We start from the raw sequence: 23988 nt of genomic DNA on the forward strand, positions 1-23988 counted from the left end.
TATGTGATGTTTTAACGAGTGTACCGAAGGTGAAACTCGGTCCTGTCATGATGGACAAGTTTGTCGCTATTTGATGTTTTAACGAGTTTAATGACAATGATAACTCAGTCCTTTTCATGTTTAGAGAGTTTGAAAAGGGACAAAAATAAAATTCCACAAGTTTTTTTGTAGATTTGTCTCTCAAGTCCGAAAAAGCATAAAATAATATGAGAGAGAACCTATTGACCATGTTTGATCAACGTATTCCTTCTTTGTAAATAGTCTATCTCAGTCTGGAAAAGGGTTAAACTTATACTAAGTATATGTAGTTTACAATCCGTTAATGATCTGAAAAGGACAAGCACTCGGCAATCTTTTCATATTTCAAGAGTCTGAAAAGAGCTTAAAGAGGACTCCACTTAGAGGAATGAGTGGTGTCTAGGATAGCAACTGGTTCCGGTGATGTTGGAACTTCTCAAAACATGTTGATTTGTGTGAAGAGGTTGGCTAATAAGACCACTCATTACAACTGTTCCTCAAAAAGAGTAAAACAACCAAGTGAAAGCGTATGATCGACCAAGCAGATAGTGACGATGGAAGGAGAAAAACCAAGGCTCATCTGACGGAAGAGGCTGATAATATGGCAATTACGAGGGTTAAAATGGAGATGGGTTCATTTTTATACAAGCTTGAACCATAGGGAAGTATGCTTGGATTCGGTTTCATGTTTACACAAGCTTGAAACGAAAAGCTATGCTTGGATTCAGTTTCATTTTTACAGAAGCTTGAAACGAAAATCTATGCTTGGGATTGATTTACATGCTCCCAGCATGATGACTCGATTCTAGGTGCATGCCCTCCAAGCTTCATTACATTCACCTAAGTAGACTATTCATGGCTATTAGGTGGATGGAATGAAGGTTCATCTACGAGATCAAGTGAAAGGCTCGATTGGGATTTTACGAGATCTAATCAAAGACTCGAATTGGAACTTTGCTCTAAGGGACCTTGTTTCATTTTTTAATGAGCTTGACACAAGACAAGGAACTCTTCTTAGATTCCTTGTTTCATTTTTTAATGAGCTTGTCACAAGACAAGAAACTCTACTCAGATTCCTTGTTTCATTTTTTAGCGAGCTTGACACAAGACAAGGAACTATGCTCTGATTCCTTGTTTCATTTTTAACGATCTTGAAACAAGACAAGGAATTATGCTCATACCCTTTGTTTCATTTTTTAATGAGCTTGACACAAGACAAGGAACTATGCTCATATTCCTTGTTTCATTTTTTAATGAGCTTGACACAAGACAAGGAACTATGCTCATATTCTTTGTTTCATTTCTTAACGAGCTTGACACAAGACAAGGAACTATGCTCATACCCTTTGTTTCATTTTTAACGAGGTTAACACAAGACCAAGAACTATCCTCATAGAACCTATTTCATTTTTTAATGAGTTTGACACAGTAAAAGAACTATCCTCATATTCCTTGTTTCATTTTTTAACGAGCTTGGCACAAGACAAGGAACTGTGCTCATATTCCTTGTTCACGACCCATAAGAGGTCATGACTTCCAAGAGGTTTTCATCGAATGGGAGAACAATGTTGAATTTGCTTATTCTTCTTCTTCTTCTTCTTCTTCTTCCCTTTCTTCTTCTTCTTAGTCACCTGGTTACTAGTACCAATACTTTCACCAGGCGAAGAAGAAGAAGGGAAGGAAGAAACAACCGAAGAAAAAGGCAAAGGGTTAACTTTAGGATCAACTTGAGGTTGATTTTGTCCAGTTGTAGAAATATTCACTTGCGGGGCCAAGGAGGTTGAGAACAACCATACTGGAAAACCGATGGTAAGTCCCGGAAGGGACAATGTAGCCATATAAGGAGCACCAATATTTCCGAAAGGAGGAAAAGGACTAGGATTCCCATCAAAAGGAATTCCTTGATTGGTGGACTCTGGAGTTGTTGCCATATGTCTCAACCTAAGATCAACTAAGGAGTGAGCGTGGAGGATGTTATTTGTGGTCAATTAATTTTATTTTAATCAAAATAACATAACAAAACAAAAGAGGGATAATCTAGGCAAAAGGATTACCAAGCAACTGTGAACTGCAATATACTACCTCAGTAAACCAAGGACTTAACATACGTGCAAGCAATCTCCCCGAATGTTGTGTTCAGTGTATCACAGTGTACAAGGCGGCCAACTCGGTTACCTAAGGATGGATAGCAACCTAATGTAGTCCTCCCATATATACCCGAAGGTACGTGGAAGCCCAATCCGTGTTAGCATTGTCTAATGTGAAACAGCACAGTGAGAGAATTCCTTTATACTTTTCATACTATAACACCACCCGATATACCCAAAGGTAAATGGAAGAGCTACGATATACTTACGTACGTGGAATGAGGTATCACACTCGAAATGTATTGCAGACAATTAATGACAGCTGCTATGTTTTACGACGCCATAACACGTCTCTAGCCTAGAACCTCTAAATGTTATGCGTTAAGTTACAATGCTCCATTAGGTTAATTGAGATAACTTTTAAGTTGATCTTCTTAAGGATTTTCCTTTCAAGGTTCACTGTGTGATGTATGTTTGCAATTCCTATAATGAAACTAACATGAGAGACATTCTTTCATTCAATTAACAATGAAAATCGTAGCTAGTAAGGGATAGAGCAATCAGATCTTTGACAAAGAGCAAAGAGCACACATAATGCAATTTCCCTAGCTATTCCTATCAAGCATTCACAAACTACAATATGCAAAATGCAAGTTTTTCTTTTCAGTCCCTTTAGTGTTTAGATGGACGAAAAGGAACTAGATGCACATACAAATCAATCAATACTTTTCTTCAAGAAACAAATACTTTATGACAGTTTCTTTTGCAAAGAAATGAAGACTTTACGACATTTCCTTTTTAGAAAAGACTAATCGATATAAAATAACTTTGACAATGAATTGATAATGATAAAGAAATCACTTAAGAAACACTAAATAATCAAGGCCAAAGTAGGGCTAGGAAAGGAAATACAACTTGATTTATGAAATACAACAGTCATTGATCTTTCAGCAAGAAAAAACAGAAGGAAATTTGGAAAGAACCAAGCCAAAGGTGGGATTTTTGACCTAAGGAGGATTAGCGCGGCCATGAATGGGAGACAGTGCACTTCAGAGCACTGTCATCAAGCCAAGGGTGCTCTGCAACGCACTGTGTCTAGACCAAGCCCGCGCTGGTGCCATAGAAGCCATTCAAGGGACATTCAAGCACAAATTTTGACCAAAAAACACTTCAAAAAGGCTAAAATAAGATCAATGTAGGCAAGTAAAGTCTACTAGGGTGTACTAGGATGAGGATAAACTACCCGGAATGACAGTCGTTCCCCAGAGGAGTTGCCAATTTGTTATGTGGAATTTTGCATCTACAGATAAACACAACTTCCCTAAGTGGGTAGCTACACTTAGAACAACAGAATTAAAGAGTTTAACCTTTTCCTATATAATATAAATAAGACAAGGGACCTACTTGTTATCTTTTGATTCCCTTTGTCTCTTTTGAATAGCTCTCATCGCTCCTTCTCAAACTGAATCCGTTCGATCAGTACCTACAATCATAAACATAGGACAAAAACCAATCAAAGCAAGAGATCTATCTACTATAAGCAAATGGAATCAAAAGCATTTACACATATAATCATCATACATAGAGACAAGAATATGGGAAAAGGTATAAACAACTTTATTAAGTAGAAGGAAGAGTTACAACCAAAGAAGTCTGATCCCATGTCACTCATCCAGCTTGAGTTCCATCCTTCATCACACCAAAAGCACAACATTCCGGCAGCATAACAATACTTTCTTATGATCTCAAACCTCAAACCAATAATACCTCCTTAGAATTCTTCAAAGCCCAACCCTTGATCACTATGATGAGTGCTCAATTTATAGGGAAATGGAGGTGGTTTTGTCATAAATTGGGCATTGAATGGTTTTCCAATTTGGGAGTTAGTTTCCATGGAGGAAGGGATGAGAGGATAGGAGGTTATTTGATCCATTCCCTATCCAATTTCGAGCTCATAGGAGAAGATAAGAGGTGGGAATCTTCTAGAATGATCTAGAATGAAGGAATATTCCCATAACCCTATCAAAATTTTGCTCAATCTCACCCATCACAGGTCAAAGTGGGCATAGGTGCTCTACAGAGCAAGCTTGAATGGGCCTAAGTGCTCTGCAGCGCATTTACCCCGAACCAAGGCTGCGCTGGTCCCTCAAGGAGTCATTTCAGGATGTCTTCTAGCCAAGAAACTCTTAGGAATGATGGCATTCAATGTGGTGACTTGTCTAGGGAATGTAGCAACTGAATTAGGGTTTGATGAGCCCTAATAGTACTGATTTGGATGTTGGGAGTGATGTGCCCAAATAGACCTGTAACAAAGACTCTCATTCTAGGTTTGAGGATGCTTGAAGTAGTACATGTGGAGTATGTGCACTATCATCCTGTTGACGACCTCCGTCTGGCCATCAGTCTGGGGATGGAAAGCAGTTGACTTGGTGAGCTTGGTGTCCAATAATGTCCAGAGGATTGACCAGAATGTGCTTAGGAACCTACTATCCTGATATGATATAATGGTCTGTGGGTTCCCAAAATGTACCCATACTCGTTCAAAGAAGAGTTTGGCAGTGTCCTTTGCTATGATACTCTTGTTGCGGGATGCCAATATAACCATCTTAGAAAATCTATCTACAACCACAAATACACAGTCATTACCATGTTTGGTAGAAGGGAGGCCAGACATATAGTCCATGGAGATGGATTCCCACGGCCAGTTAGGAGTAGGCAGAGGAGTATACAAGCCTTGCTTCTTGATGGATGGCTTGGCGATGGTGCAGGCAGTGCAGGATCTGATATATTTCCCAACATCGAGTCGGAGTTTGGGTCAATAGAAGTATTTTTTAGTACAACCACAATTTTCTCCACCCCAAAGTTTCGTACGATCTAACAATAGTGCACCTCCCAAATCAGTTTGGCACGTTCGCTTGAAGGAACACAAATGTGGCCCAAGTAGCATAATAATGCGTCTTGGAGGTGGAAATCAGGAACTTGCTTCCCATCTACTAGCATCTGGTATGTGGAGGTGAACTCTAGATCATTTTTGTATAGTTGCGACCATCCAGAGGTCTCGTGACCACAAGAGTTGAGAACAGCAGTCAGTGATGCCACTGGGGGTCGACTGAGACATTCTGTAACATGATTGGTGCTGCCTTTTTTGTATTTATTGTCCAAGTGGAATTGTTTCAGATATGTAGACAACTTCTGATGGCGATCATTCTGCAACTTCCCCTATGTCTGTATAAACTGAAGAGGTTGGTGATCGGTGTGGATGAATGTCTCCTTCCTTAGAATGTAGTGCTTCCACTGTCAGTAAGCCTTCACGATGGAATACATTTCTTTATCATAGGTGGGGTACTTTCGAATTGTATCAGAAAGTGTTTCACTATGATAGGCCACTAGATTCTCGTGCTGGGTGAGGACCGCACCAATAACATAGTTTGAGGCGTCTGTCTCGATTTCAAATGGTTGTTGCAGGTCTGGTAGTGTGAGTACCAGTGCAGAGTAAAGGCAACACTTCAACTCAACGAATGCCTTCTGTTGGGACTCGGACCAGGAAAACTTTGCTTTCGCCTCGCCCTTAGTAATCTGACTCAAAGGCTAAGTGATATGGGAGAATCCCAACACGAACCTCCGATAAAAATTTGCAAGGCCCAAAAAGTTGCAAAGCTCCGTTAGAGTGGTCGGGGCTGGCCAATCCCGAATGACTTGGATCTTGGTCAAGTCCACATGCACGCCACACTCATCTATGATGTACCCCAAGTATTGGACCTGGCTCATGCCAAAGGTGCATTTCTCCAAGTTGGCACACAGTTTGTGCTACTGAAGGGTTTAAAGGACCTATCGAATGTGTTGCAAGTGTTCTTCCCAACTCTTGCTAAAGATGAGGATGTCGTCCTGATAAACCACCATGAACAATTGGTGAAGGGCCACAAGATGTCATCCATTAGCCTCATAAAAGTAGGGGGGAATTTGTCAACCTGAAGGGCATAACCAACCATTCAAAATGGCCTTCCTTGGATTTAAAGGCATTCTTCCATACATCTATGGGCTCTATTGGAACCTGGTGATAACTAGACTTCATATTGATCTTGCTGAAATCCGTGAAGGGCTTGATGTTGTAGGGAAGGCGACATTGTTCCCTGACGCGGAGATCTCGTCCTTGGTGAAGCCACCCGATGGTGTACCACAGTGGATGTGTTGTAGTCAGTAGGCCCAACCGCTTCACAACCTTTGCTGACATGAGGTTCTTTTGGCTCCCGTTATCGACAATGAACTGCAGCGGAGAACCCTTCACCCACATCTGTGAGTGGAATAGGCACTCCCTCTCTTCTGGATCTTGGTGGTGGTCACAGTGGCACTGGGCTCCGCATCAAAGATCTGCTTCCCTGTGTCATTCCCCTTATCGGGTTTTGACTCAAAATTGGAACATGTGTCAAACTCAGAATCCTTCAGCTCGGCCACTAGTGACTACTTGGCCGGACACTCACTTGTGTTGTGAGTGGAGCTCTTATCGAACTCACACCCCTTTCCCATGTCCTTTTTCTTCGTGGTGTTGTTCTTTACTTGCAGCTTCAATGAGTTATCTCGGGTTTCCCTGCCTTGGCTTTTCCCTTTGTTCTACGGTTTTGGGGCACCTTTCCCTTGCTTTGGATTCACATATCCAAAGTCTCACTTTTTCTATTTAAGCTTCTGCTCAATCTTGACAGTGTATCGGTACGCCGTGCTGAGTGAGGAGATGTCCAGGAACTCCATCTCATCCTGGATGTACATGTGTAGGCAGCCACAGTACTTGAGTACCAAATGTTTCTCAGAATCCTTGATACCCAACTTTGTGTAAAGGGTATGAAAAACGTTGGTAAACTCCGACACATCTTGGTTCCTTCCCTATTGCAGTGTGGACCACTTTATGTATTTATCCTCGTAGCTCTTGACAGGGTAGTACTGCTCCTTGATGGCGTCCCGGAACGAATCCCAAGTGGGTGCGACTGAAAATATTGAGGGTGTACTTTCATCCTTCTTCTCACAGTAGGTTTCCCACCACCCCTTGACGTTGGGGGGTCACTTTGAGAAGACCAAAACTAATATTTCCCTGCTGGAAAAATCATGAAGAGAAAAATATCTTTATGGCAGATTTAACCATTTATCTACAACGTCCACATCTATCTAACCCTCAAATATGGGAATGCCAAATTTAACTTGTATCTTAAAGGGTATGGTGCTTCTAGAGTAGTTGTTGGAAGTAGATACATCGCCCTTGGGTCGTTGTTGAAGGATCTGGGCAAAGTTTTTCATCATCACGTTCTTTTGTCGCTCGAAGGATTCTTCGAGCAAGATTTTATTTTGATAGGATCTCCTGCCTCCTTGTCTTTCTTTTCTTCCGCCATGGGAGGCTGTCGGGATTTATGAGGTTGGTCTTGCCAAGGTTCGACCAATTCAAGCCCTAACTCCTTATATCCCGACCTCGTTGGAGACATGCAAAGAAAAACAGAGAAAGAGCCCAACACCTTGATACCATTGATCCGAATTTAAACGAGAACTCAACAAATTACGGATATAGCCATAAATACAAGGATGCAATAGAAATAACACTTAATTTCATTAATATCAAATACTAAAATATGCTTACAAATATAATCGAAATAAGACTAGCTCGAGACACTGTAGCTTATCTCTGAGAAGAAATGTGGCAGCTACATGCCTCTGAACTATGTTACAATGAGGCACAAGTGCCTATTTATTATTGAAAAACCTAAGAAACCCCTAAACAACCAAAACCCTAACCCCAAGAGATCAAACACTAAGAGTTTATGGGTCCCGTGGGGTTAGTTGGGAAACCAACTTCCCAGGGTCATAACTTGGTCATATTATCTCCATTTGGCACGTGCGATACCTAGTTAGAAAGGTCTCTTTGAGTACTATAGGTTTTGTTGCAGGCCCTTGCCTACAACTATGGGCCGACATTGGACCTAAAAAAACCGCCGTTGAGGGGGTCAAAACTGCTCCGGAAATTCAAGGCTCGAAAAACTGCTAAAAATAGTAAATGTTGAAATAAACAAGGAAACAATTGAAACCGGCTGGAGGTCTAGGTGGAATAGGTGGGTGGCCACCAATATCCACCTGGATCAATAGAACTGTACAAAATTGTGCTTATTTTGCAAAATGAAAAGCGTTGTCCAAGTTCAGTTGTGTGTTTAACACTTGGCAAAGAATTGTGTCGAGGGAGCCACAACCTTGAATTTGTATTGCATAACCTTAATTTTGGTTACAGGCCGGGTTTTTGTCTAACAAATTGCATCAGCTAGATTTTAGTTTATGTTAATTTTTGTTGTTTATTTATCTTTTAGCCCAACAAAGAATCCTGGCAACATAGAGATTAAGCTTGGGACAAAGTATATGGGCGGTCTTTGTTGAGACTCACACCAGGTGTTGCGAACTGGTCCTGCAAAAACGAGTTGGCACACTATATTTTCAGATGTCCTAGGACAACAAAATATGCATAAAGAGAGACAAACCCAAGGCTTTAACCCAACAACAATAGAGATATCCAACAACGCCAACAAGTGATAGTATGCGGGACGTTTGAGAAAATGCAACGAATGTGGATAGTGGAAACAGGGAGATCAACAAGACATTGGATGTAGGTTGTAGTAGGTAGAGTAGAGAAGGAGAGAGGATTGGGGTCTTGCGAGCAGGAGACTAGGACACCCGTAGGAGGAAGAAGTGTGCAAAGAGGATGCGTAGAGTAGAGTAGAGGAGTAGTCTGCAGTTTAATATTTAGAGGAGGATTTGGATCGTGCAATAGCAGCGACAGAAGTGAGCATGGATGTCCGCCTGCAGCTGGCTTGAGACAAGCCATGATTTTGTGCCAGGTGCTTGTTGGAGCCTAAGTATAACTTTGGATTGATTAAGAAAATTAATGTAAATGTAAATTCTAATGGTAAATGTGAAAGACAGGTAAATGTCAATGAAATGCACATGTAATGAAATTTAATTCCATGTTAGGTGCACTTGACATGCAGGGAAATGTTGTTAGGGGATATTTTTAAGAAAATATTAAAATATTTCCTCCTAAGTTTAAGGTTAGGGGTTTTATATTAGGAGTTGGATGAGAGTTTGGATTTGTCTTGTGGGTGAGAGAGCTACATAGGGTTTTTGGGGACTGTGTGAGCAGAGGGAGGCTATATAGTCGCCCTACCACCATGGCAAGGAGGGCTTAGTGTTGTGTAGAATTTGGCTCTCTTAATGAAAGCAATCTCGATTCAATGTTGTGTGTGCTCATTTGTAGCTTTGTTTTTTTATGTGTTTTATGTTGAAGTAATCCATGCACACCATATTGGTTATGAAATGTGGTGTAATGTGATGGTATAGTTTGTTGTTGGTTTGCTTTACTTATGTTTTATTTGTAGCAGTTTGATGGGTGATTTAAGTTACGGGTTTTGTTTGTTGTTCATTGGGTGTGGTTGTTGCAATTGGTTGAGTTTTCAGTTATGCAATTAGTTTCTATTTTTGTTTCTCTCTTGTCGTCCCTTCTAGCTAGAGGCTGAGAAAAATGTGTCTAACAACAATAAACATTTCCAAGCTCCAAAAATGTTGAGGCAAACCAGGTAGAATTTCCCATACCCTTAAATTCTCAATAGGCCTCTTATCAAGGTCAAAGAAAAGTGTTTGGGGCTTTAACAATTGACCATTCTTCCCCAATTCCAATTATTCTCCAAAATATGGGCACTGTCCATCTCCATCTTGAACACAAACACCAACTAGTTGTGAGCCAAGAGATGCACCACAAGATCATAATCTAATAGTCATTTCCCAGAAGAAGAAACCAACTACTTCAAATTCGAGACTGAGCATACTCTAACCCTAAACCGCCCCACCAAGGTTTTGTCATCGTAATCCATCACCTGCAACATGGAAATGTCCTTTCCCACTATCAGGCTAATTAGATTGCATCTCAGCTGAATGTATCGATGATTCCTTCACACTTGGGGGGGAGCAATCATGAGGCTGAGAATTCTCTGCTTTGTTGAATGTCAAAGACAAGTGTTACAAGGGATCAAGAGCCTGGGGATTGGGAGGTAAGGTGGAACACAAGCTGAGGTGGCCACGTGACAATGGGAGGGCTCCATGCATTTACCACGAGAGGCGACGCCTGCCACTTGCCGCAAGTGAGGGGGTGTGTTAAAGAGGCCAGAAGAACTCTTGTCGAGAAAAGAATCAATTGTTCTATATTATTTGGATTACCACCAAAAAATTCTGACACAAAGGGGATTGAGCTCAAGTTAATGAGCTCGTTTGAATCACCATCCGTCTGGTGTCTTACTGGTTTTAATTAGCTATGTTGCCTCCAAGGTTTAGGATCATTGTGTAGAGGGCATGTTAGAGGGCTAGAGCCTCGTGGCTTGACAACCATGAAAGGAGCTAGAGGGTTGACGTTGTTGCCATCAAGTCAAGAAAGACCCCTTCTACAAAGACCCGGCTAAAAAAAAGAAAAGAAAAGAGAGAAACCTTAACAATTATATATTATTTCTAAAAAAATTATTTAAATTGTATATACTCATATAAATTAAATTATTTTTCTCCTCAAACTATATATTTAATGCCTAAATTCGTTTTTATTTGAAATAACTTAAGCATTATGATACTAATTAAAGCGTATCTATTTTAAAGAATGATTTATGTTGTTTAATTTTACTTATATACTTTTTTACATACTATTTTCTTTTAAGGGAAATTATCCTCTCTCTTAGCTCGAAGTGAGAGTGAGGGTCAATAACATTCATAAACACGTAGCCATTACAACAATGTTTCTCTTTATTGAATTAAGGCTTTTGTGATCATTATCAAGTTTTTGAGACATGTTTTCGGTGATAATCACATCGAAGTTCATTTGTCGACGTGTTTCGAACCAGCAAATGTGGTTCATCATCAAGACAAGATGAAGACCCAGATCATGTTAGCAACTTAAATAGAGAGACCTAGCATTCCAACGACTAGAAAGAAACAACTACTTTTGACTATAGGGAACGACTAAAATTTGACAAGGCAACAACTACATTTGACTGACGAGGAGTTAGGGGAAAAAATAGATAATTAAATAATTAATTAGTTAATTTGTTAGAAAATTAATTAATTAATTAGTTAATTTGTTAGATTTATATATTTTAATTGAATCTATATGAAACCAAATATATCTGCTTTTAATTAATTAAAATTTTATGAACTAAGAACATTAAAGCTAATAACTAATTTATTGTCTTCTTAAATAAACTAAATATTAATGAAATTAAATAATTAGTTAAATAAATAGTTAATTTGATTACTAAGTTTATTGGTAGGTAACCAAATAAGTATTATTTTTGTAACTAAATAAATTCATATTAATACTAACATATGAAGTACTAGGATAAAATATAAATGTTTATTAAGTAATTGATTAATCAATTAATTCAATTATTTATTTCCATCTAACCACATAAAAACTCATAATACTATAGGGAATTTTATAGGATAAAATATCAATAAATAAATAATTAGTTAATATGACTACTATGTCTATTTATATGTGGTGAGATATGAATTAACCTCTTTAACAATAAAATGTATATAAATTCACATTAATATTAGTATATGTCGTATTAGGGTCAGAAATAAAGTTTATTAAATAATTAATTAAACAGTTAATGTGATTAATTTGTTTATATTTAACTGAACATGTTACTAATTATATTAAGGGATAAATAAGAATTAAACTTAAATGTATATCCATTAATCAAATAATTGGTTAACAAGTTATCTAAATATGAAAGCTTATAATTCTAAACTTAATTATTATTTATATATCATAAAAATCTAAAATTTAAGAACTTAAACCAAGAAAATAAAAAAGTAATAGGGAAGGAATAAAAAACTTAATAATTACAATAAAAAACCAAATAAATTATTAACAAATCGATGAATAATAAAGGAAACGAATACCAAACTACAATTCAAAAGAGGGGAAATTCAAACAATCCAGAAGATGAGGGAATAAAATCAAAAAATAAAACAAGAAAAGGGGAAAAAAAGGGGGGGCTGGGGGGTAGGTGGGGGCTAAGAGGAAAGGGCAGGGATCCAACAACTGCTAATCTTCCAACCATCATCCCTGTTGAGATTGCCCGGCCTCCCTTCAATTTCTATGGCCTCCCTAAACTTGCGGTGATGAAAAGGAGCAATCTTAGCAATAACCTGGGCTCCCTCAACACATATATGATGCTTAGTCTTCTCTTCGTACTCTGCCAAGGCTGAAGACCGGGTCCTCCCATGCTTGATGTCGGTTGCGTGCTCATGAATCCTCTGATTAATAGAGCGCCCAATTTCACCAACATAGGGGGTCCCACACGAACATGGAATAACATAAACACCTTTCATATCCTTGGGGTCAAGAGGGTCTTTTACAGATCTTAGTGAACTACGAAGAGTGTTAAGGGGTCTAAACGTTGAGGGAATATTATGCTTTCTAAGGATTGTTGCAATCTTGTCAGTGGTTCCCTGGATGAAAGGGAGATGCACCCTTGAGATTCTATCTTTAGGGTCTTTCTTAACCTTGGGACCTCTGCTAGCTTTAAGGAAAGCTTTCAGACCTTTATCATCTCACTTGCATGGAATTGAATCTGGGTGGGGAGATAACAACCATTCTACTCAACCACCAAATATAATCCCAATTGACACATAACCAATATAGATCCATCTTACTTAAGGATCTACCTAACACCAACAAGGATCAAATCTCTCAAAGTGCAAACTTCTTTTTGAGTGCAAAACCTAAGGAAAATTTTGCACCTCAAAAGATTTAATTCCTCTCATAGCTTAATAGATCTTTAGTTAAGATATATCTATTATTTTCTTTTTTGATTGAATAATGAAAATACATTTTAAGCTATCATGGATGAAAACCACCTCTAATCAAACCTATCTTCTCACACCTAATATTTTATTAAACTAGAGTGGAAAGATATTTTAACTTATAAACAAAATAAGTCGGTAAGACATGTGGGTCCCATCTCTTTAACCTTTTCTAATTATTTTTTAGATATGGCACATACAACATCTTTTTTCTAATTATTTTTGAGATATGGCACATACAACATTTGTCTTCTTGATGGAGAAATAACGATCAATTTTGGTGGTGGGTTAGGGTATTTGGAAGAATGAATTGAATTGAAGAATTTTAATGTTGTCCAGGAGACCAAAACGGTCTAAGGGATCCATATATCCAACCAGCAAAACATCATACAATCAAGTTTTTATCCATAACAACCCTCTTGGCGTGAATCATGATAAAAAAATTGTCGTCTTGTGAAGCTTTCCTTCCACAAATAGCTCACACACATTGTCCACTTTCAGGTCGCTTTCAAACTGGCTACGAATGCCCTTATAGACAAGACACTCCATGATGAAGTGCCATTCGGTTCAACTGCTCCTTCCTCATAAAAGACACAAGTTCTTTCTTCCCACTCTTCCTTGGGAACTACTCATCTACTCGTTTTGTATCTAAGATGATGGGATCTGGTCCTTATATGTGCTATTTAAATCTTAGCCTTTCCCTTGATTGTGACACTCAAATAGGTCTTTTCATTATGCGACCATGTTGGGTTGAAATTATTGACATATATCATTTTTTACGGCCAACCTGTTTTTCATACATGGCGGTCCTGAATATTTCAGGTACCCAATTTTTTATTTCCACTTTAGAATTAGGACAATCCTACCAATTGATTCCCTATTTTCCCATCCATTTATCATTCTACTTGCTCCAAGTTCTTTTCCTACACTTTAACTCTTCTACCACGATCAACTTGGGTCACCAATGTTCACCCATGCCATCCACCTTTTTTAAATACGTTAACAAACAGATGATTGCTAAAGCTTCCATCAGAAACAAACCAGCCTCTGCTATCAAGATCTCATATGGGACAATTGATTTGACTATAAGGTTACTAGTGATTAAGTGTTTTTGAATTATTTCTACTTGCCTCCATTTATTATCTGACACGTTGATCCCCCAGACTTCGCACCCGTAGAGGACAATTAGAGTAACTAACAATCCAAAAAGAGTTTTCTTGGTTTTCCAATCCCATAATTCTGCTTTCCTGCATCTATTTTGAAGAAGGTAAGACACTCTCCATCCCCCTTGAATCCTTTCAATTTTGCATGTCTCCCAACTGAGCCTGTTGTGAAAAAACAATTCCTAGGTACTTCTACTCTTCCACTAACTCCAAGGCTTTTCCCTAAAAAATAAATCTAATTTGTTGTTTTTTCTGCTTCAAAGAGAAGATCATGACTTTAATTTTGCTAGTATTTACTTGCATCCCCACCTCTTGACCAAATAACTCTAATGCCTTCAAATGCTCTCTCAAACCATGAATAGATTTTGCGATTAAAATAAGATCGTTTGCATACAGAAGCAACTTCACCACATATCTTGTTAATTGAACACCCTCTCCACTAGTGTTGTTCACCCATTCTTCCAGCTTATCAATATATAGAGCGAAAAGCGTGGGGGAAAGAGGGCACCCTTGCTTAACCCCTATGTCACTACCAAAGCATTTAGAAAAGCTTTCTTAATTCTAATTTTAACGCTAACTTTCTCGTAAAGTTTATGTATAGATGCTCTATACTCCCTTGGAATTCCGAGCTCTTCCATTCTTCTCCAGAGCTTATCTCTAGGAACAGTGTCAAAAGCTTTCTTGAAGTCAATGAAGCAACAAAAGGCCTCCTTGCTCTGGATGTCCCAAACTTTTTCAATGAAGTTCCTAAGAGTGATGCAATGATCAATGGTAGAGTGCCTTGGCCTAAAACCAACTTGCCCTTTAGCTCTTTTACCCTCCTTTTTTGACCAGTTGTTGATTCGACGATCCAACATGCTCCCAAACAATTTTCCAAGAAGAGGATTGACCATAAAAGTGCAGTAATTAGCAGGATGATTGATGTCCCCACTTTTGTAAAGAGGGATAACCAGATTCGTAGTCCATTCCAATGGAAACTTGCCTTATGTGACCTTCTTGAATACCCTTTTAATGATTGTGGCCAAGGTCTCAACCCCCCACTTTGAAAATTCCGCCTGCAAACCATCAATGTCTTAAACCTTACCATTTGCTAAATTTTTTATACCCTACTTAACCTCCTCCATCGAGAATAACTCAGTTGTAGAGTTGATTATGGGGGGATTACTTTTCTCTTGATCTCTCTCAGAGAGGAGCTTCACATAATCTAACCACTGTGCCACTGATATATTATTGTTTGTTTTCTTTGTCTTTTGTTGTAGCTCCCGCAAAAACCTTTGGGGTTGTTCTTTCCCAAATCAATTAATTCATTCCTTCTCGCAACCACGTAACTTTCTTTTTTAGTTTTGTTCATATTTTTATACTCCTTCAAGGTTTCACTATTTGCCTCCTTCTTAAATGACCTTTTAGCAACCTTGCATTCTTCATCGTACCAATGATTGGTTGGAAAAATGTTTTGAGACCTTCTTCTTAAGCCGAGATCTTTTGCACACCTCCAAAGCTTTGTGGATTGGAGGGATAAACATACTACTGCAAAAGCATGCACTATGTTCCTGCACTATCTTCTTTGACATTCATGTTGTTTTTTGTCACCTGAAAGTGTTGTTCCAAAGCTACAACAAAGATCTCTTTATTTTCTTGGTTCATGAGGATTCTTCCACTTGCATGCACTTTCTTTTGAGATTGTTGGGTTTGCACTTCTTGTAGCTCACTTGTGTGTATGCTTATCTTAATAAAGAGAGGCAGATGGTTTGAGTTCATCTCAATATGACAAGCCCAAATCCTGAAAACCGACAAATTGCAAATCAAGCTCTAGGAGCATATCACATAATCCAACCACACTTGACTATTGTAAGTTTTACATTTGATGCCCCCGGACCTTGGCCAAGCTTTGATGCCATTGCAAAAAACCATGTCGTAGAGGCTACATAAGCCTAACAACTCAATGACAAAGTGGGACACACTTCCATTCCCATCCTGAGAGGTCCTTGTCCACGCATGATCTTCAATCTCTTCTAACCAAAGAAGGTTGTTGTCCATATTCTCATCACTTCCCAATTGAATAGACTGATTGTTTGTTGTTCTAGCATTAAAGTCCCCAATTATTAAAGTCCCCAATTAACGCTATATCTCCTAACCTCATGAAGGCAAAGATATCTCTTTTCAAATCACTGAAAGGGTCTTCATTATCTAAATTTATCTTCTTGTTACTTTGTTGTTAGTTATACTCAACCATATAAATTGCTTATTTGGATCTTCTTTTTCCACTTTTACTATTTTGCCTCACGATTCTCTTATTAGAATTGTGATTCCTCCGTGCCCTTTGCCTGTTCTTGTTTCTTCATTCCACACTAAAACCTTATTGAAACCTTCATATTCTGGAACCCTGCAACCCTCATGCTCATGGGTTTCTAAAAGGATAATGATGTCTTTCCCTTTTGCTATGGGCCCCAAACCTGATCCTCTTCTCCATGGAAAACCTATACAATTCCAATTTACCATGCTTAGATACTCCTGGGGGGCCTCGAATCCCTATTTGTGATTTGTTAAATGCTCACTGATTTGGGCTTTCCCATTTTTCAACCATGCCCACTTTCCTGCTTCTCTTGCTGATTTCACTTTCTCCCATTCCTTCCTTCGATCTTCCTGTTGGTCCCATGTCAAGTCATCATCTAGATAAATGCGAGTGCCTCTAAGTAGCCCCCTATTTTTTAGGATAATTATTTTGTCTTCTGTGCTTCTTAAAGTAACTCTCACATGTCTATTCCTTCCACTTTCTGATTTCCTACCTATCCTATTTGCTTGTTGGATATAGCCTGTCCATTTCAATTCGTCCCTAAGAAAATCCCTTGTTAAAATATATGTTCTCTCTTTCTCTCCATAATCCTTCAAACCTTTAACAATGAAATTTGTGGTCTTGTCTTGTCTATCTTTTTCTTCTCTTATTTGTCTCTCTATGGTTTCTTTTTGCTCAACCAATGATTCCTTTACTATTTGAGCCCAGGGTTTAGCCTCTTCTATTTGTTGTCTTATTTTGTTTTCTTTCATTTCCTTGTTTGCAATTATTGACTGAAGCTCTTCCATTTGAATTTCTTTGTTAGTTGTCCTTGTCCCCATGTCTTTTTCCTCTAACACTTTTGCTTGCTCTAATTCCTGTTTAATTGTGACCAATTCTTGCTACCCTCTTTCCATACTGCTTTGTAATTTTATTACCTGCTCTTTGAGGATCTTGTTTTCCTTTTCTAGTTTCTTGTTGACCTCCGAAATTTCTTTTAACTTAAGATCATCGAATTGCCATTTTAGCTCAATGAATTTTCTTCATGCTCATGAGTTCGCAAACATAGAGCTGAGATGTCCATAACAACAGAGTGTTTTTGGGGTTGTATGTGTCCATGTTTTTTTCTTCTCTATTTGTTGGTGTAACTTTGCTTTCACCCTGCATTGGACTAGACCCCTCGCGTGTCGATAAGATTGCCTTGTTTTTACTATTGACCACTCTTTGCCATGCCTATTCCTCTACTAGTCACTCTAACTTGGTAATAACACTTGCATTACTTTTAGCTGATTTTGGTAGGATCCAAGTGAATTTTTTTCTCTGTGATTGTCTCATCTTTTTCTTTTTTGCGTGTCTGTGACTTAAAATCCCCTTGTATTCTCATTCAAAAAAATCAACTTTTCCTTTGCATTGAATGCATTATGTTGATGCACCCTAGGCAAAAGGGGGCTCCAAGTCTCGCTTATATTCTTAGTAAGAGTGTTGGGGTAGGGCTCCCTTTCTCCTCCTCAGATTCAGAAAGTGTGGTTCCAAGGTGTCCACCAACCCTTCTTAGATAGCCCCCTTAAAATGAAACCTTATAATTTCATTTGGAATACGATTGCTATTTCCAAACTGTTTAATATGGCTTTCCCTACCTTCGAGATTCCTTGATTTTTGTTTTCCACCAAAACCAATGCTTTTCTTGCGCTGGAGCCCCTGTCTCCATACTAAAATGCTTTTGCCTTTAAACTTTTCTCGTTAACAAAGGATTAATGAGCCCGATTTTATAGAGCTTTAGTTTGATGTTTTGAAATGAAGACCAAAACCACAAAAAAATAATATGAAAATGAGAGAAATGTGGGTTCGACCTGACCCTTCAGTGGAGAAAGAATCTACAGGTATGCCCTGTTCACAGTTCTCACCTCATAGCTCCCTAGTAGTTCTCACGTAGCTCTCACCGCATCTCTCCCTTGTAGCTCACGTAGCTCTCACTGCCACTCTCTCTTGCAACTCACCATAGCTCTCACTGCCGCTCTCCCTTGCATCTGCCGCTCACATAACCGTTGTCCCACCTCACAGCTGCTCGCCCTCGCTCTCCCACCTCACAGCCCTAAACTCCCCTCACAGCCCCAACTTTCCCTCTGCTTGCTCATTGACACTTCCCCTCCCACTCGCTCACACTGCTCGCCCACACGGCTCGCTCGCTTGCATTGCTCGCCCACACTACTCCTGCTCGCTCACACAGAATGAATGAATGAATGATATTTTAATGTCCACGAGACTAAAAATAGTCTATGGGATCACCATCCTTCTTGCTTTTCGCCTTTTGCAATTCAATCATTTTCTTATTCAAATTGACGATGAGCTGAACCAACCTTCCAATGGTGCCCTTAATGTCTTTGATGTATGAAAGCATCACATTCCAAAATGAAATGTTTTTTCGATTTCATTGCGTGAGAAGTGCAAAAAGTACACACCTATTCCTCCAAAGTTTCTTTAGATCTTTTCCACTATCCTATTTCACACATAAGTTTTCTTTTTTGTTGTAAATAAGATAAGATATATTATTGTAAAAAGAGGGTATTTATAAAGGTTGGGTTGTGTGGGACAGAGCCACCGACACAAGAGCCAACAAAACTGTCTGTGCTAGCCTTTGTATTGATCATGCTACAATGTGACTTTACAAAATTTGGGTTCTAAATACTATAGGAGTTACAGAGATCAGTATCCAGGAAACAAACATAAACCTAATTTGCAGAAAGCTCAAAAAAGAGATCCTGGGATTGAGTCGCGACTTGACAGACTTTGCCGGGGGCCTTTATTTCTGTGACTGCGTGCTCAGCTACAGTTTGGTATCCTTGGGGGATGTGGGACAAAAAGGAACTTTTAGCATTCATTCTAGATTGGTGGTGGCCGAGTCGTCATCCAAACTTATTGGCTGTTCCTATGTACTCCCTCCCTATGGCGTAGTGGCATACGTGTGGCTAGAGAAGGCACCAACCATCTCTTTCTTTGTGCTTGGCGATCCATCAACAAATGAGTGGACCTTTGTTTCACACATAAGTTGATGCGAGTTGGTAAAACTAATTAAAAAATGAGTAAATTATATTTTTGTTATTAAATTTCGATTATTTATTTAATAATATAATTAGTAATTTGCTTTTTGTTATTTTGTTTTTATGAGTATTATTCTAAATGAAAATGATCGAGTTGAGTTAAGAAAATGGTAAAATATGATTCAACAAAATATTGATTAAGATAGAATGAGCCTAAGAAATCAAACATATGAGAAGAACAAGTGATATTAGTAGCTCACTAAATTGAATATCTCTATAATACGTTAGAATAGGACTGATTATCCCTTCTTTGTTCTGTGGATTATACCTATGAAATGAAAGTGCTTTTGGATGCCTTTCAGGCTGTTTGTGGGAAACTATCTATCTTATTGGTCAAGAGGTGGGTAGAGCCCTCTTCCGCAGGCTCGAAAGGGAAGGAGCAGTTTTCATAATCATGGTCACTCCGAACAAAAAGATTTGACAGGTAACGAACAATTCAAATCATAGCAATAAGCAGCCTGCCAGTAACAAACGATGCAGTAACGAACGAAAAGCCAGCGAGCAGTAATTGCAGAATATTAGCTTATCCCCCCAGCAGTGTTCAAATGCCATTCTTCAAGAAGAGAATTTAACTTTCAAATGTAAGATGTATTTAATTGATTTATAAATTCACAAACCACATTTCTTATTCCCAGGCGACCCGTGTTCGAATCTCTGAACCCAGTGTTACGGTTGCTTTTACATCTGGGTTCACTGGAGTCTGATCGAGGGGAGGAAGAACCAGGGATTGCAGATTTGAGTTGGAGAGTCGAAAAATGGGAGAAGACATCTCTCTGTCTCTTGAGGAGAAAGCCAAAAGAACCAGAGATCTGCTGACAAGTTTCTATGGCGATAATTCTTCTAATCCTGACGGAGTCACCCGGAGTGACAGCTTCACGATCAATACACCCGCCTTCGATCCCGCTAGATACATGAATAACCTGGTCCGTTTTCATCTTTAAGTTGTCACTTTCCAACCGTACGAATTATATTCTCCTGAATATAAGAATAAGCTGATAATTGCGAATCGCTTTTATTTTTCTTTTTCTCTGATTAAATCTTTGGAGTTTCTCTATGTAGTTGTTACTGTTGTAATTTTTGTTATCCGAGAAATTACGGTTATACTCACGATGATGTCATCGTCAATCAAATATTTAATGTGACACATGCACCCTAGCAGATGAATTTTAAAGAAAAAGTATATACAGTACTGAAAATCCCTAATGTTTCGATCCAAGATAAATTGAGCAGAAGGAACACTTATAACTGTTACAAGCCAGATCTCACATTACAGGTTCAGAACAACTATTATAACAAAAAATGGGTAGAACTGGACGGAAGCAGTTATATATGTGAAGTCCCGTGTGGAAACCCTAAACTCACATTCAAGTATGTTAAGTGAGATTTACAAACTAGCCTACCCGATAGGCTTAATTTCAGATCTCCACATGAGGTTGTTTGAAGAACTTTCTATGCTCCCAAATCAAATTGTAGATACCTGGAAATTTGAAAATAGCGGTGAATTTCCGGTGTTTGTAGAATTGGTGGTTCAACGAATTTGACACCCTTGATAGCTGGAACTGAATTTTTCAAGTACTTTAGAAGTCTACAAAAATGGAAAGAAACTGTATAGAATTCTAGAATTATTAGAAATGAAAAGCAAATTACTCAGGCTTCTTAGAGGCCTTGAAGTTGTGAATGATTCTTTAGAGAGTATTCAAAGAATTTCCAAATAGACAATAAATATTTACAATATTATCGCCTCATTGAACCATATTTTGCAAGAAATTAATTTCAGGATTGGGTTTGAATTTTGGAAGATAGTCATAGGTAAAAGTACAATTACTTTCCAAATGAAGAACTTGATCGGATCCGAAGTACCAAAGTAACATGACTCAGACTTGGTAAACCCAAAGTGGAGAATCAACTTGGCAAATTCGGCACAAAACTCGGCAGTTGCTTGCTTATTAAAAACTGGGGAAACATATGCTCAAAAAATCAGGGTACATAAACTTGGCGACAAAACTCGGCCAACTTATTGACCAAACTGAGTCTGATCAAATTTTGATTAGGAGTTTTGTCTCAGCTTGCCAGCTTGGAGAGAGGAGTCAACTTGGGAGTATTCGCAGAGTATTAAATATTCCCGTTTCGGTGAAATTCAGATCAACAAGGAATTATTGTCACAGTCTGAGCTTTAATATATAATGCGGGTTGGGTTCTGTAGAAGCTGATTGCAACTTCGAATTCTTAAACTTCAAAGTTTTAGGAAGAACTAAAATTGCAAAATTTTAAGGTTGAGAAACTTAGTGTGAGTGATGCTTCAATGTTTCAGTAAACCTCAATTATTAACATGGCATATCCCTATTCAGGGCAAAATACCTGTTTACATCATATTCCATCTAATCTCAATTCGGTTCTCAAAACAAGATAAAATGAAAGATAGGTGAATCATGGAAGAATAAACCTTCGGGGTGGAGTTATTAATTAGCCAATGAAATGTCCATTCAGAAAAAATGATTGCATGATTCTTGAGGAGATCTATATTCCTGCTTACGACTATAATCTGCCCAATGAAAGCTTTATATTCAATTTAATACGGCCTAGATTGACATTGTTTTGTATTAACTAAAGAGAAAAAATCATGAAATATTTAAATGCCTCAACTCTTCATGGCTGGTATTATAAAATTGGGTCCAATAATCTTGTATTGAGGTTCTATTGTCTTCGTATTTGCATTTTATTTTGATATTTGCACTTGCTGTATGTTGTCCGCAAGGCTTTATTTTATGTATTATGTTAGTTTCCGTTAGACAAATATGAAATGCTTTTACAACCTTCTCTGCATAAAGGCAAAGTGGAGTTCATGATCTTTTATATATGCGGAAGGGGGAACACTACATTCTGATATTGCTAGCAGATGCTTTTAATGCATTCCTAGTGTACAACTAAAAGATGATCCAAATAATATGTGAACTGAATAATCATTGGGGGTAAACTAGCCACTATTTGCTATAATTTTGAACTCATTACAAAGGATCATCAGGGAGTGCAGGACAGTTTTACACTGCCAGTTGCTGGCTGATTTCTGGACCTTATTTTGAAGAGGCTTTGTATGTGTAACTGGTTGGTGGCGAATATAGTTGTGGGCTTTACTCCTTTCTTTTGCTTTTCTACCTTTGTCAGAATGCCAACTGTCTCTTCATTGACTTGCACACCTTGGCTTTTGATATGGTATTTCCAGGTAGGCAAAACTAATGTGGAAGGCTTGCTTCAAAGGCATGTTGAGATGGCAGCTGAAATTACGAATTTGGATAGTGATCTACAGATGTTGGTATATGAGAATTACAATAAGTTTATCAGTGCTACAGACACAATTCGGAGGTTATGATTCTTCTTAGTAACATATTCAGCTCTTATTTATGCTTTTGCTGCTATTTTATTGCAAAAGGGACAATGAATTCTTGTCTAAACTTCTGCGGGCTACTTATTTAGATTATTTTTCCTTTATAAATCCACATGGATTAACATTACAAAATTTAAAATAAATTTCATTTTGGGAGCATTTTCACAGTTGTCTTTCTGCAGCAGGTCCACTTGTTCTTTTCCTGCTTGCAAACTGGTATCCTCCTTAAGAGGTTTGTTGGTCTCCCATATACATTCCTAAATGGAAAGCACTTTCAACATTTGTAAGTCTCTATGTGTTATACTTTAAAGTAAGAAAAAGGAAAATGAAAAACTACAAAGTGGAGCCCTTTAAAACTTATGAAAGAAAGAAAAGATGAGCAGAGATGAATGTATAACCCAAATTAATATTGCAAACACCATGGACCTTGAGGTATTTAAGCAACCAATGCTAGAAATGTAGAAGCAATTTATTTATTTATTTTTCAAAATATCTCTTATATTTCAGAAGAAAAATCTACATAGTAGCTGAAGAAAAGAAAACCAAAATGAATCATGGAAGGTATATACATTATGGAGCCATTATTAAGCACACTGACTAATTTCACCCATTCACATCGACAGTAAAATCAACATCCTAATACAATGGGCAGTGATAGTCACACCATGCAGGAAGCTCTAGTAGTAGGAATACCTTCAGGCTTCAACCATACAGTCAATGTTAAGTTGAAACTTCCAAGATTTGATGGAAGTAACCATTAGATGCAAAAAAACTGGGCTAGTAAAATAAAGCAATACTCAGAAATTATTCCAGCAAATTCATCTGAAGAAGTAGATATAATTTGTGCCTTACAGTTAAACAAGAGTCAGGAGTGCAAACTTTTGGTTTTTATGGTGGTTTGAAGGGACCAAGGAAGGACACCTGTTACTGCAAAATCTAGTACCTTAGTGTCAAGCCTCACTAAGAACTCTAGATTAAGAGAAACAATGAGATTTGTCACCACTGTCACCTTAGTAGCTGTTCCCCTGCTGCTTGTAGTTGGATAAGGGAGGCTTCCCTAGCAGGTTTTAAAAATTAGATAACCCAAGTATTCCCA

At 38.3% G+C, this 23988-nt stretch overlaps 1 protein-coding gene across 1 annotated transcript; it reads left to right on the forward strand.

Annotated features, from left to right (window-relative positions):
- Nucleotides 1-19752: 19752 nt before the first annotated feature.
- Nucleotides 19753-22892, forward strand: LOC149231702 (vacuolar protein sorting-associated protein 51 homolog). The gene is made up of 3 exons (XM_089379264.1): nucleotides 19753-19934; nucleotides 20146-20433; nucleotides 22731-22892. The coding sequence occupies exons 2-3, from the start codon at nucleotides 20266-20268 to the stop codon at nucleotides 22875-22877; spliced, it is 315 nt and encodes a 104-aa protein (XP_089235390.1). The 5' UTR covers nucleotides 19753-19934; nucleotides 20146-20265; the 3' UTR covers nucleotides 22878-22892.
- Nucleotides 22893-23988: the final 1096 nt, after the last annotated feature.

Source organism: Pinus tabuliformis, chromosome J, assembly GCF_031772625.1.
Source record: "Pinus tabuliformis cultivar Carrire ecotype Pingquan chromosome J, CPIR1, whole genome shotgun sequence".
Taxonomy (NCBI): domain Eukaryota; kingdom Viridiplantae; phylum Streptophyta; class Pinopsida; order Pinales; family Pinaceae; genus Pinus; species Pinus tabuliformis.

Bases quoted from the DNA above. Each gene is read 5' to 3' on its own strand.
- LOC149231702 (XM_089379264.1), top strand. From the start codon at position 20,266: ATGGGAGAAGACATCTCTCTGTCTCTTGAGGAGAAAGCCAAAAGAACC. The intron at 20,434-22,730 runs GTCCGTTTTCAT...TGGTATTTCCAG, and splicing joins CTAGATACATGAATAACCTG to GTAGGCAAAACTAATGTGGA.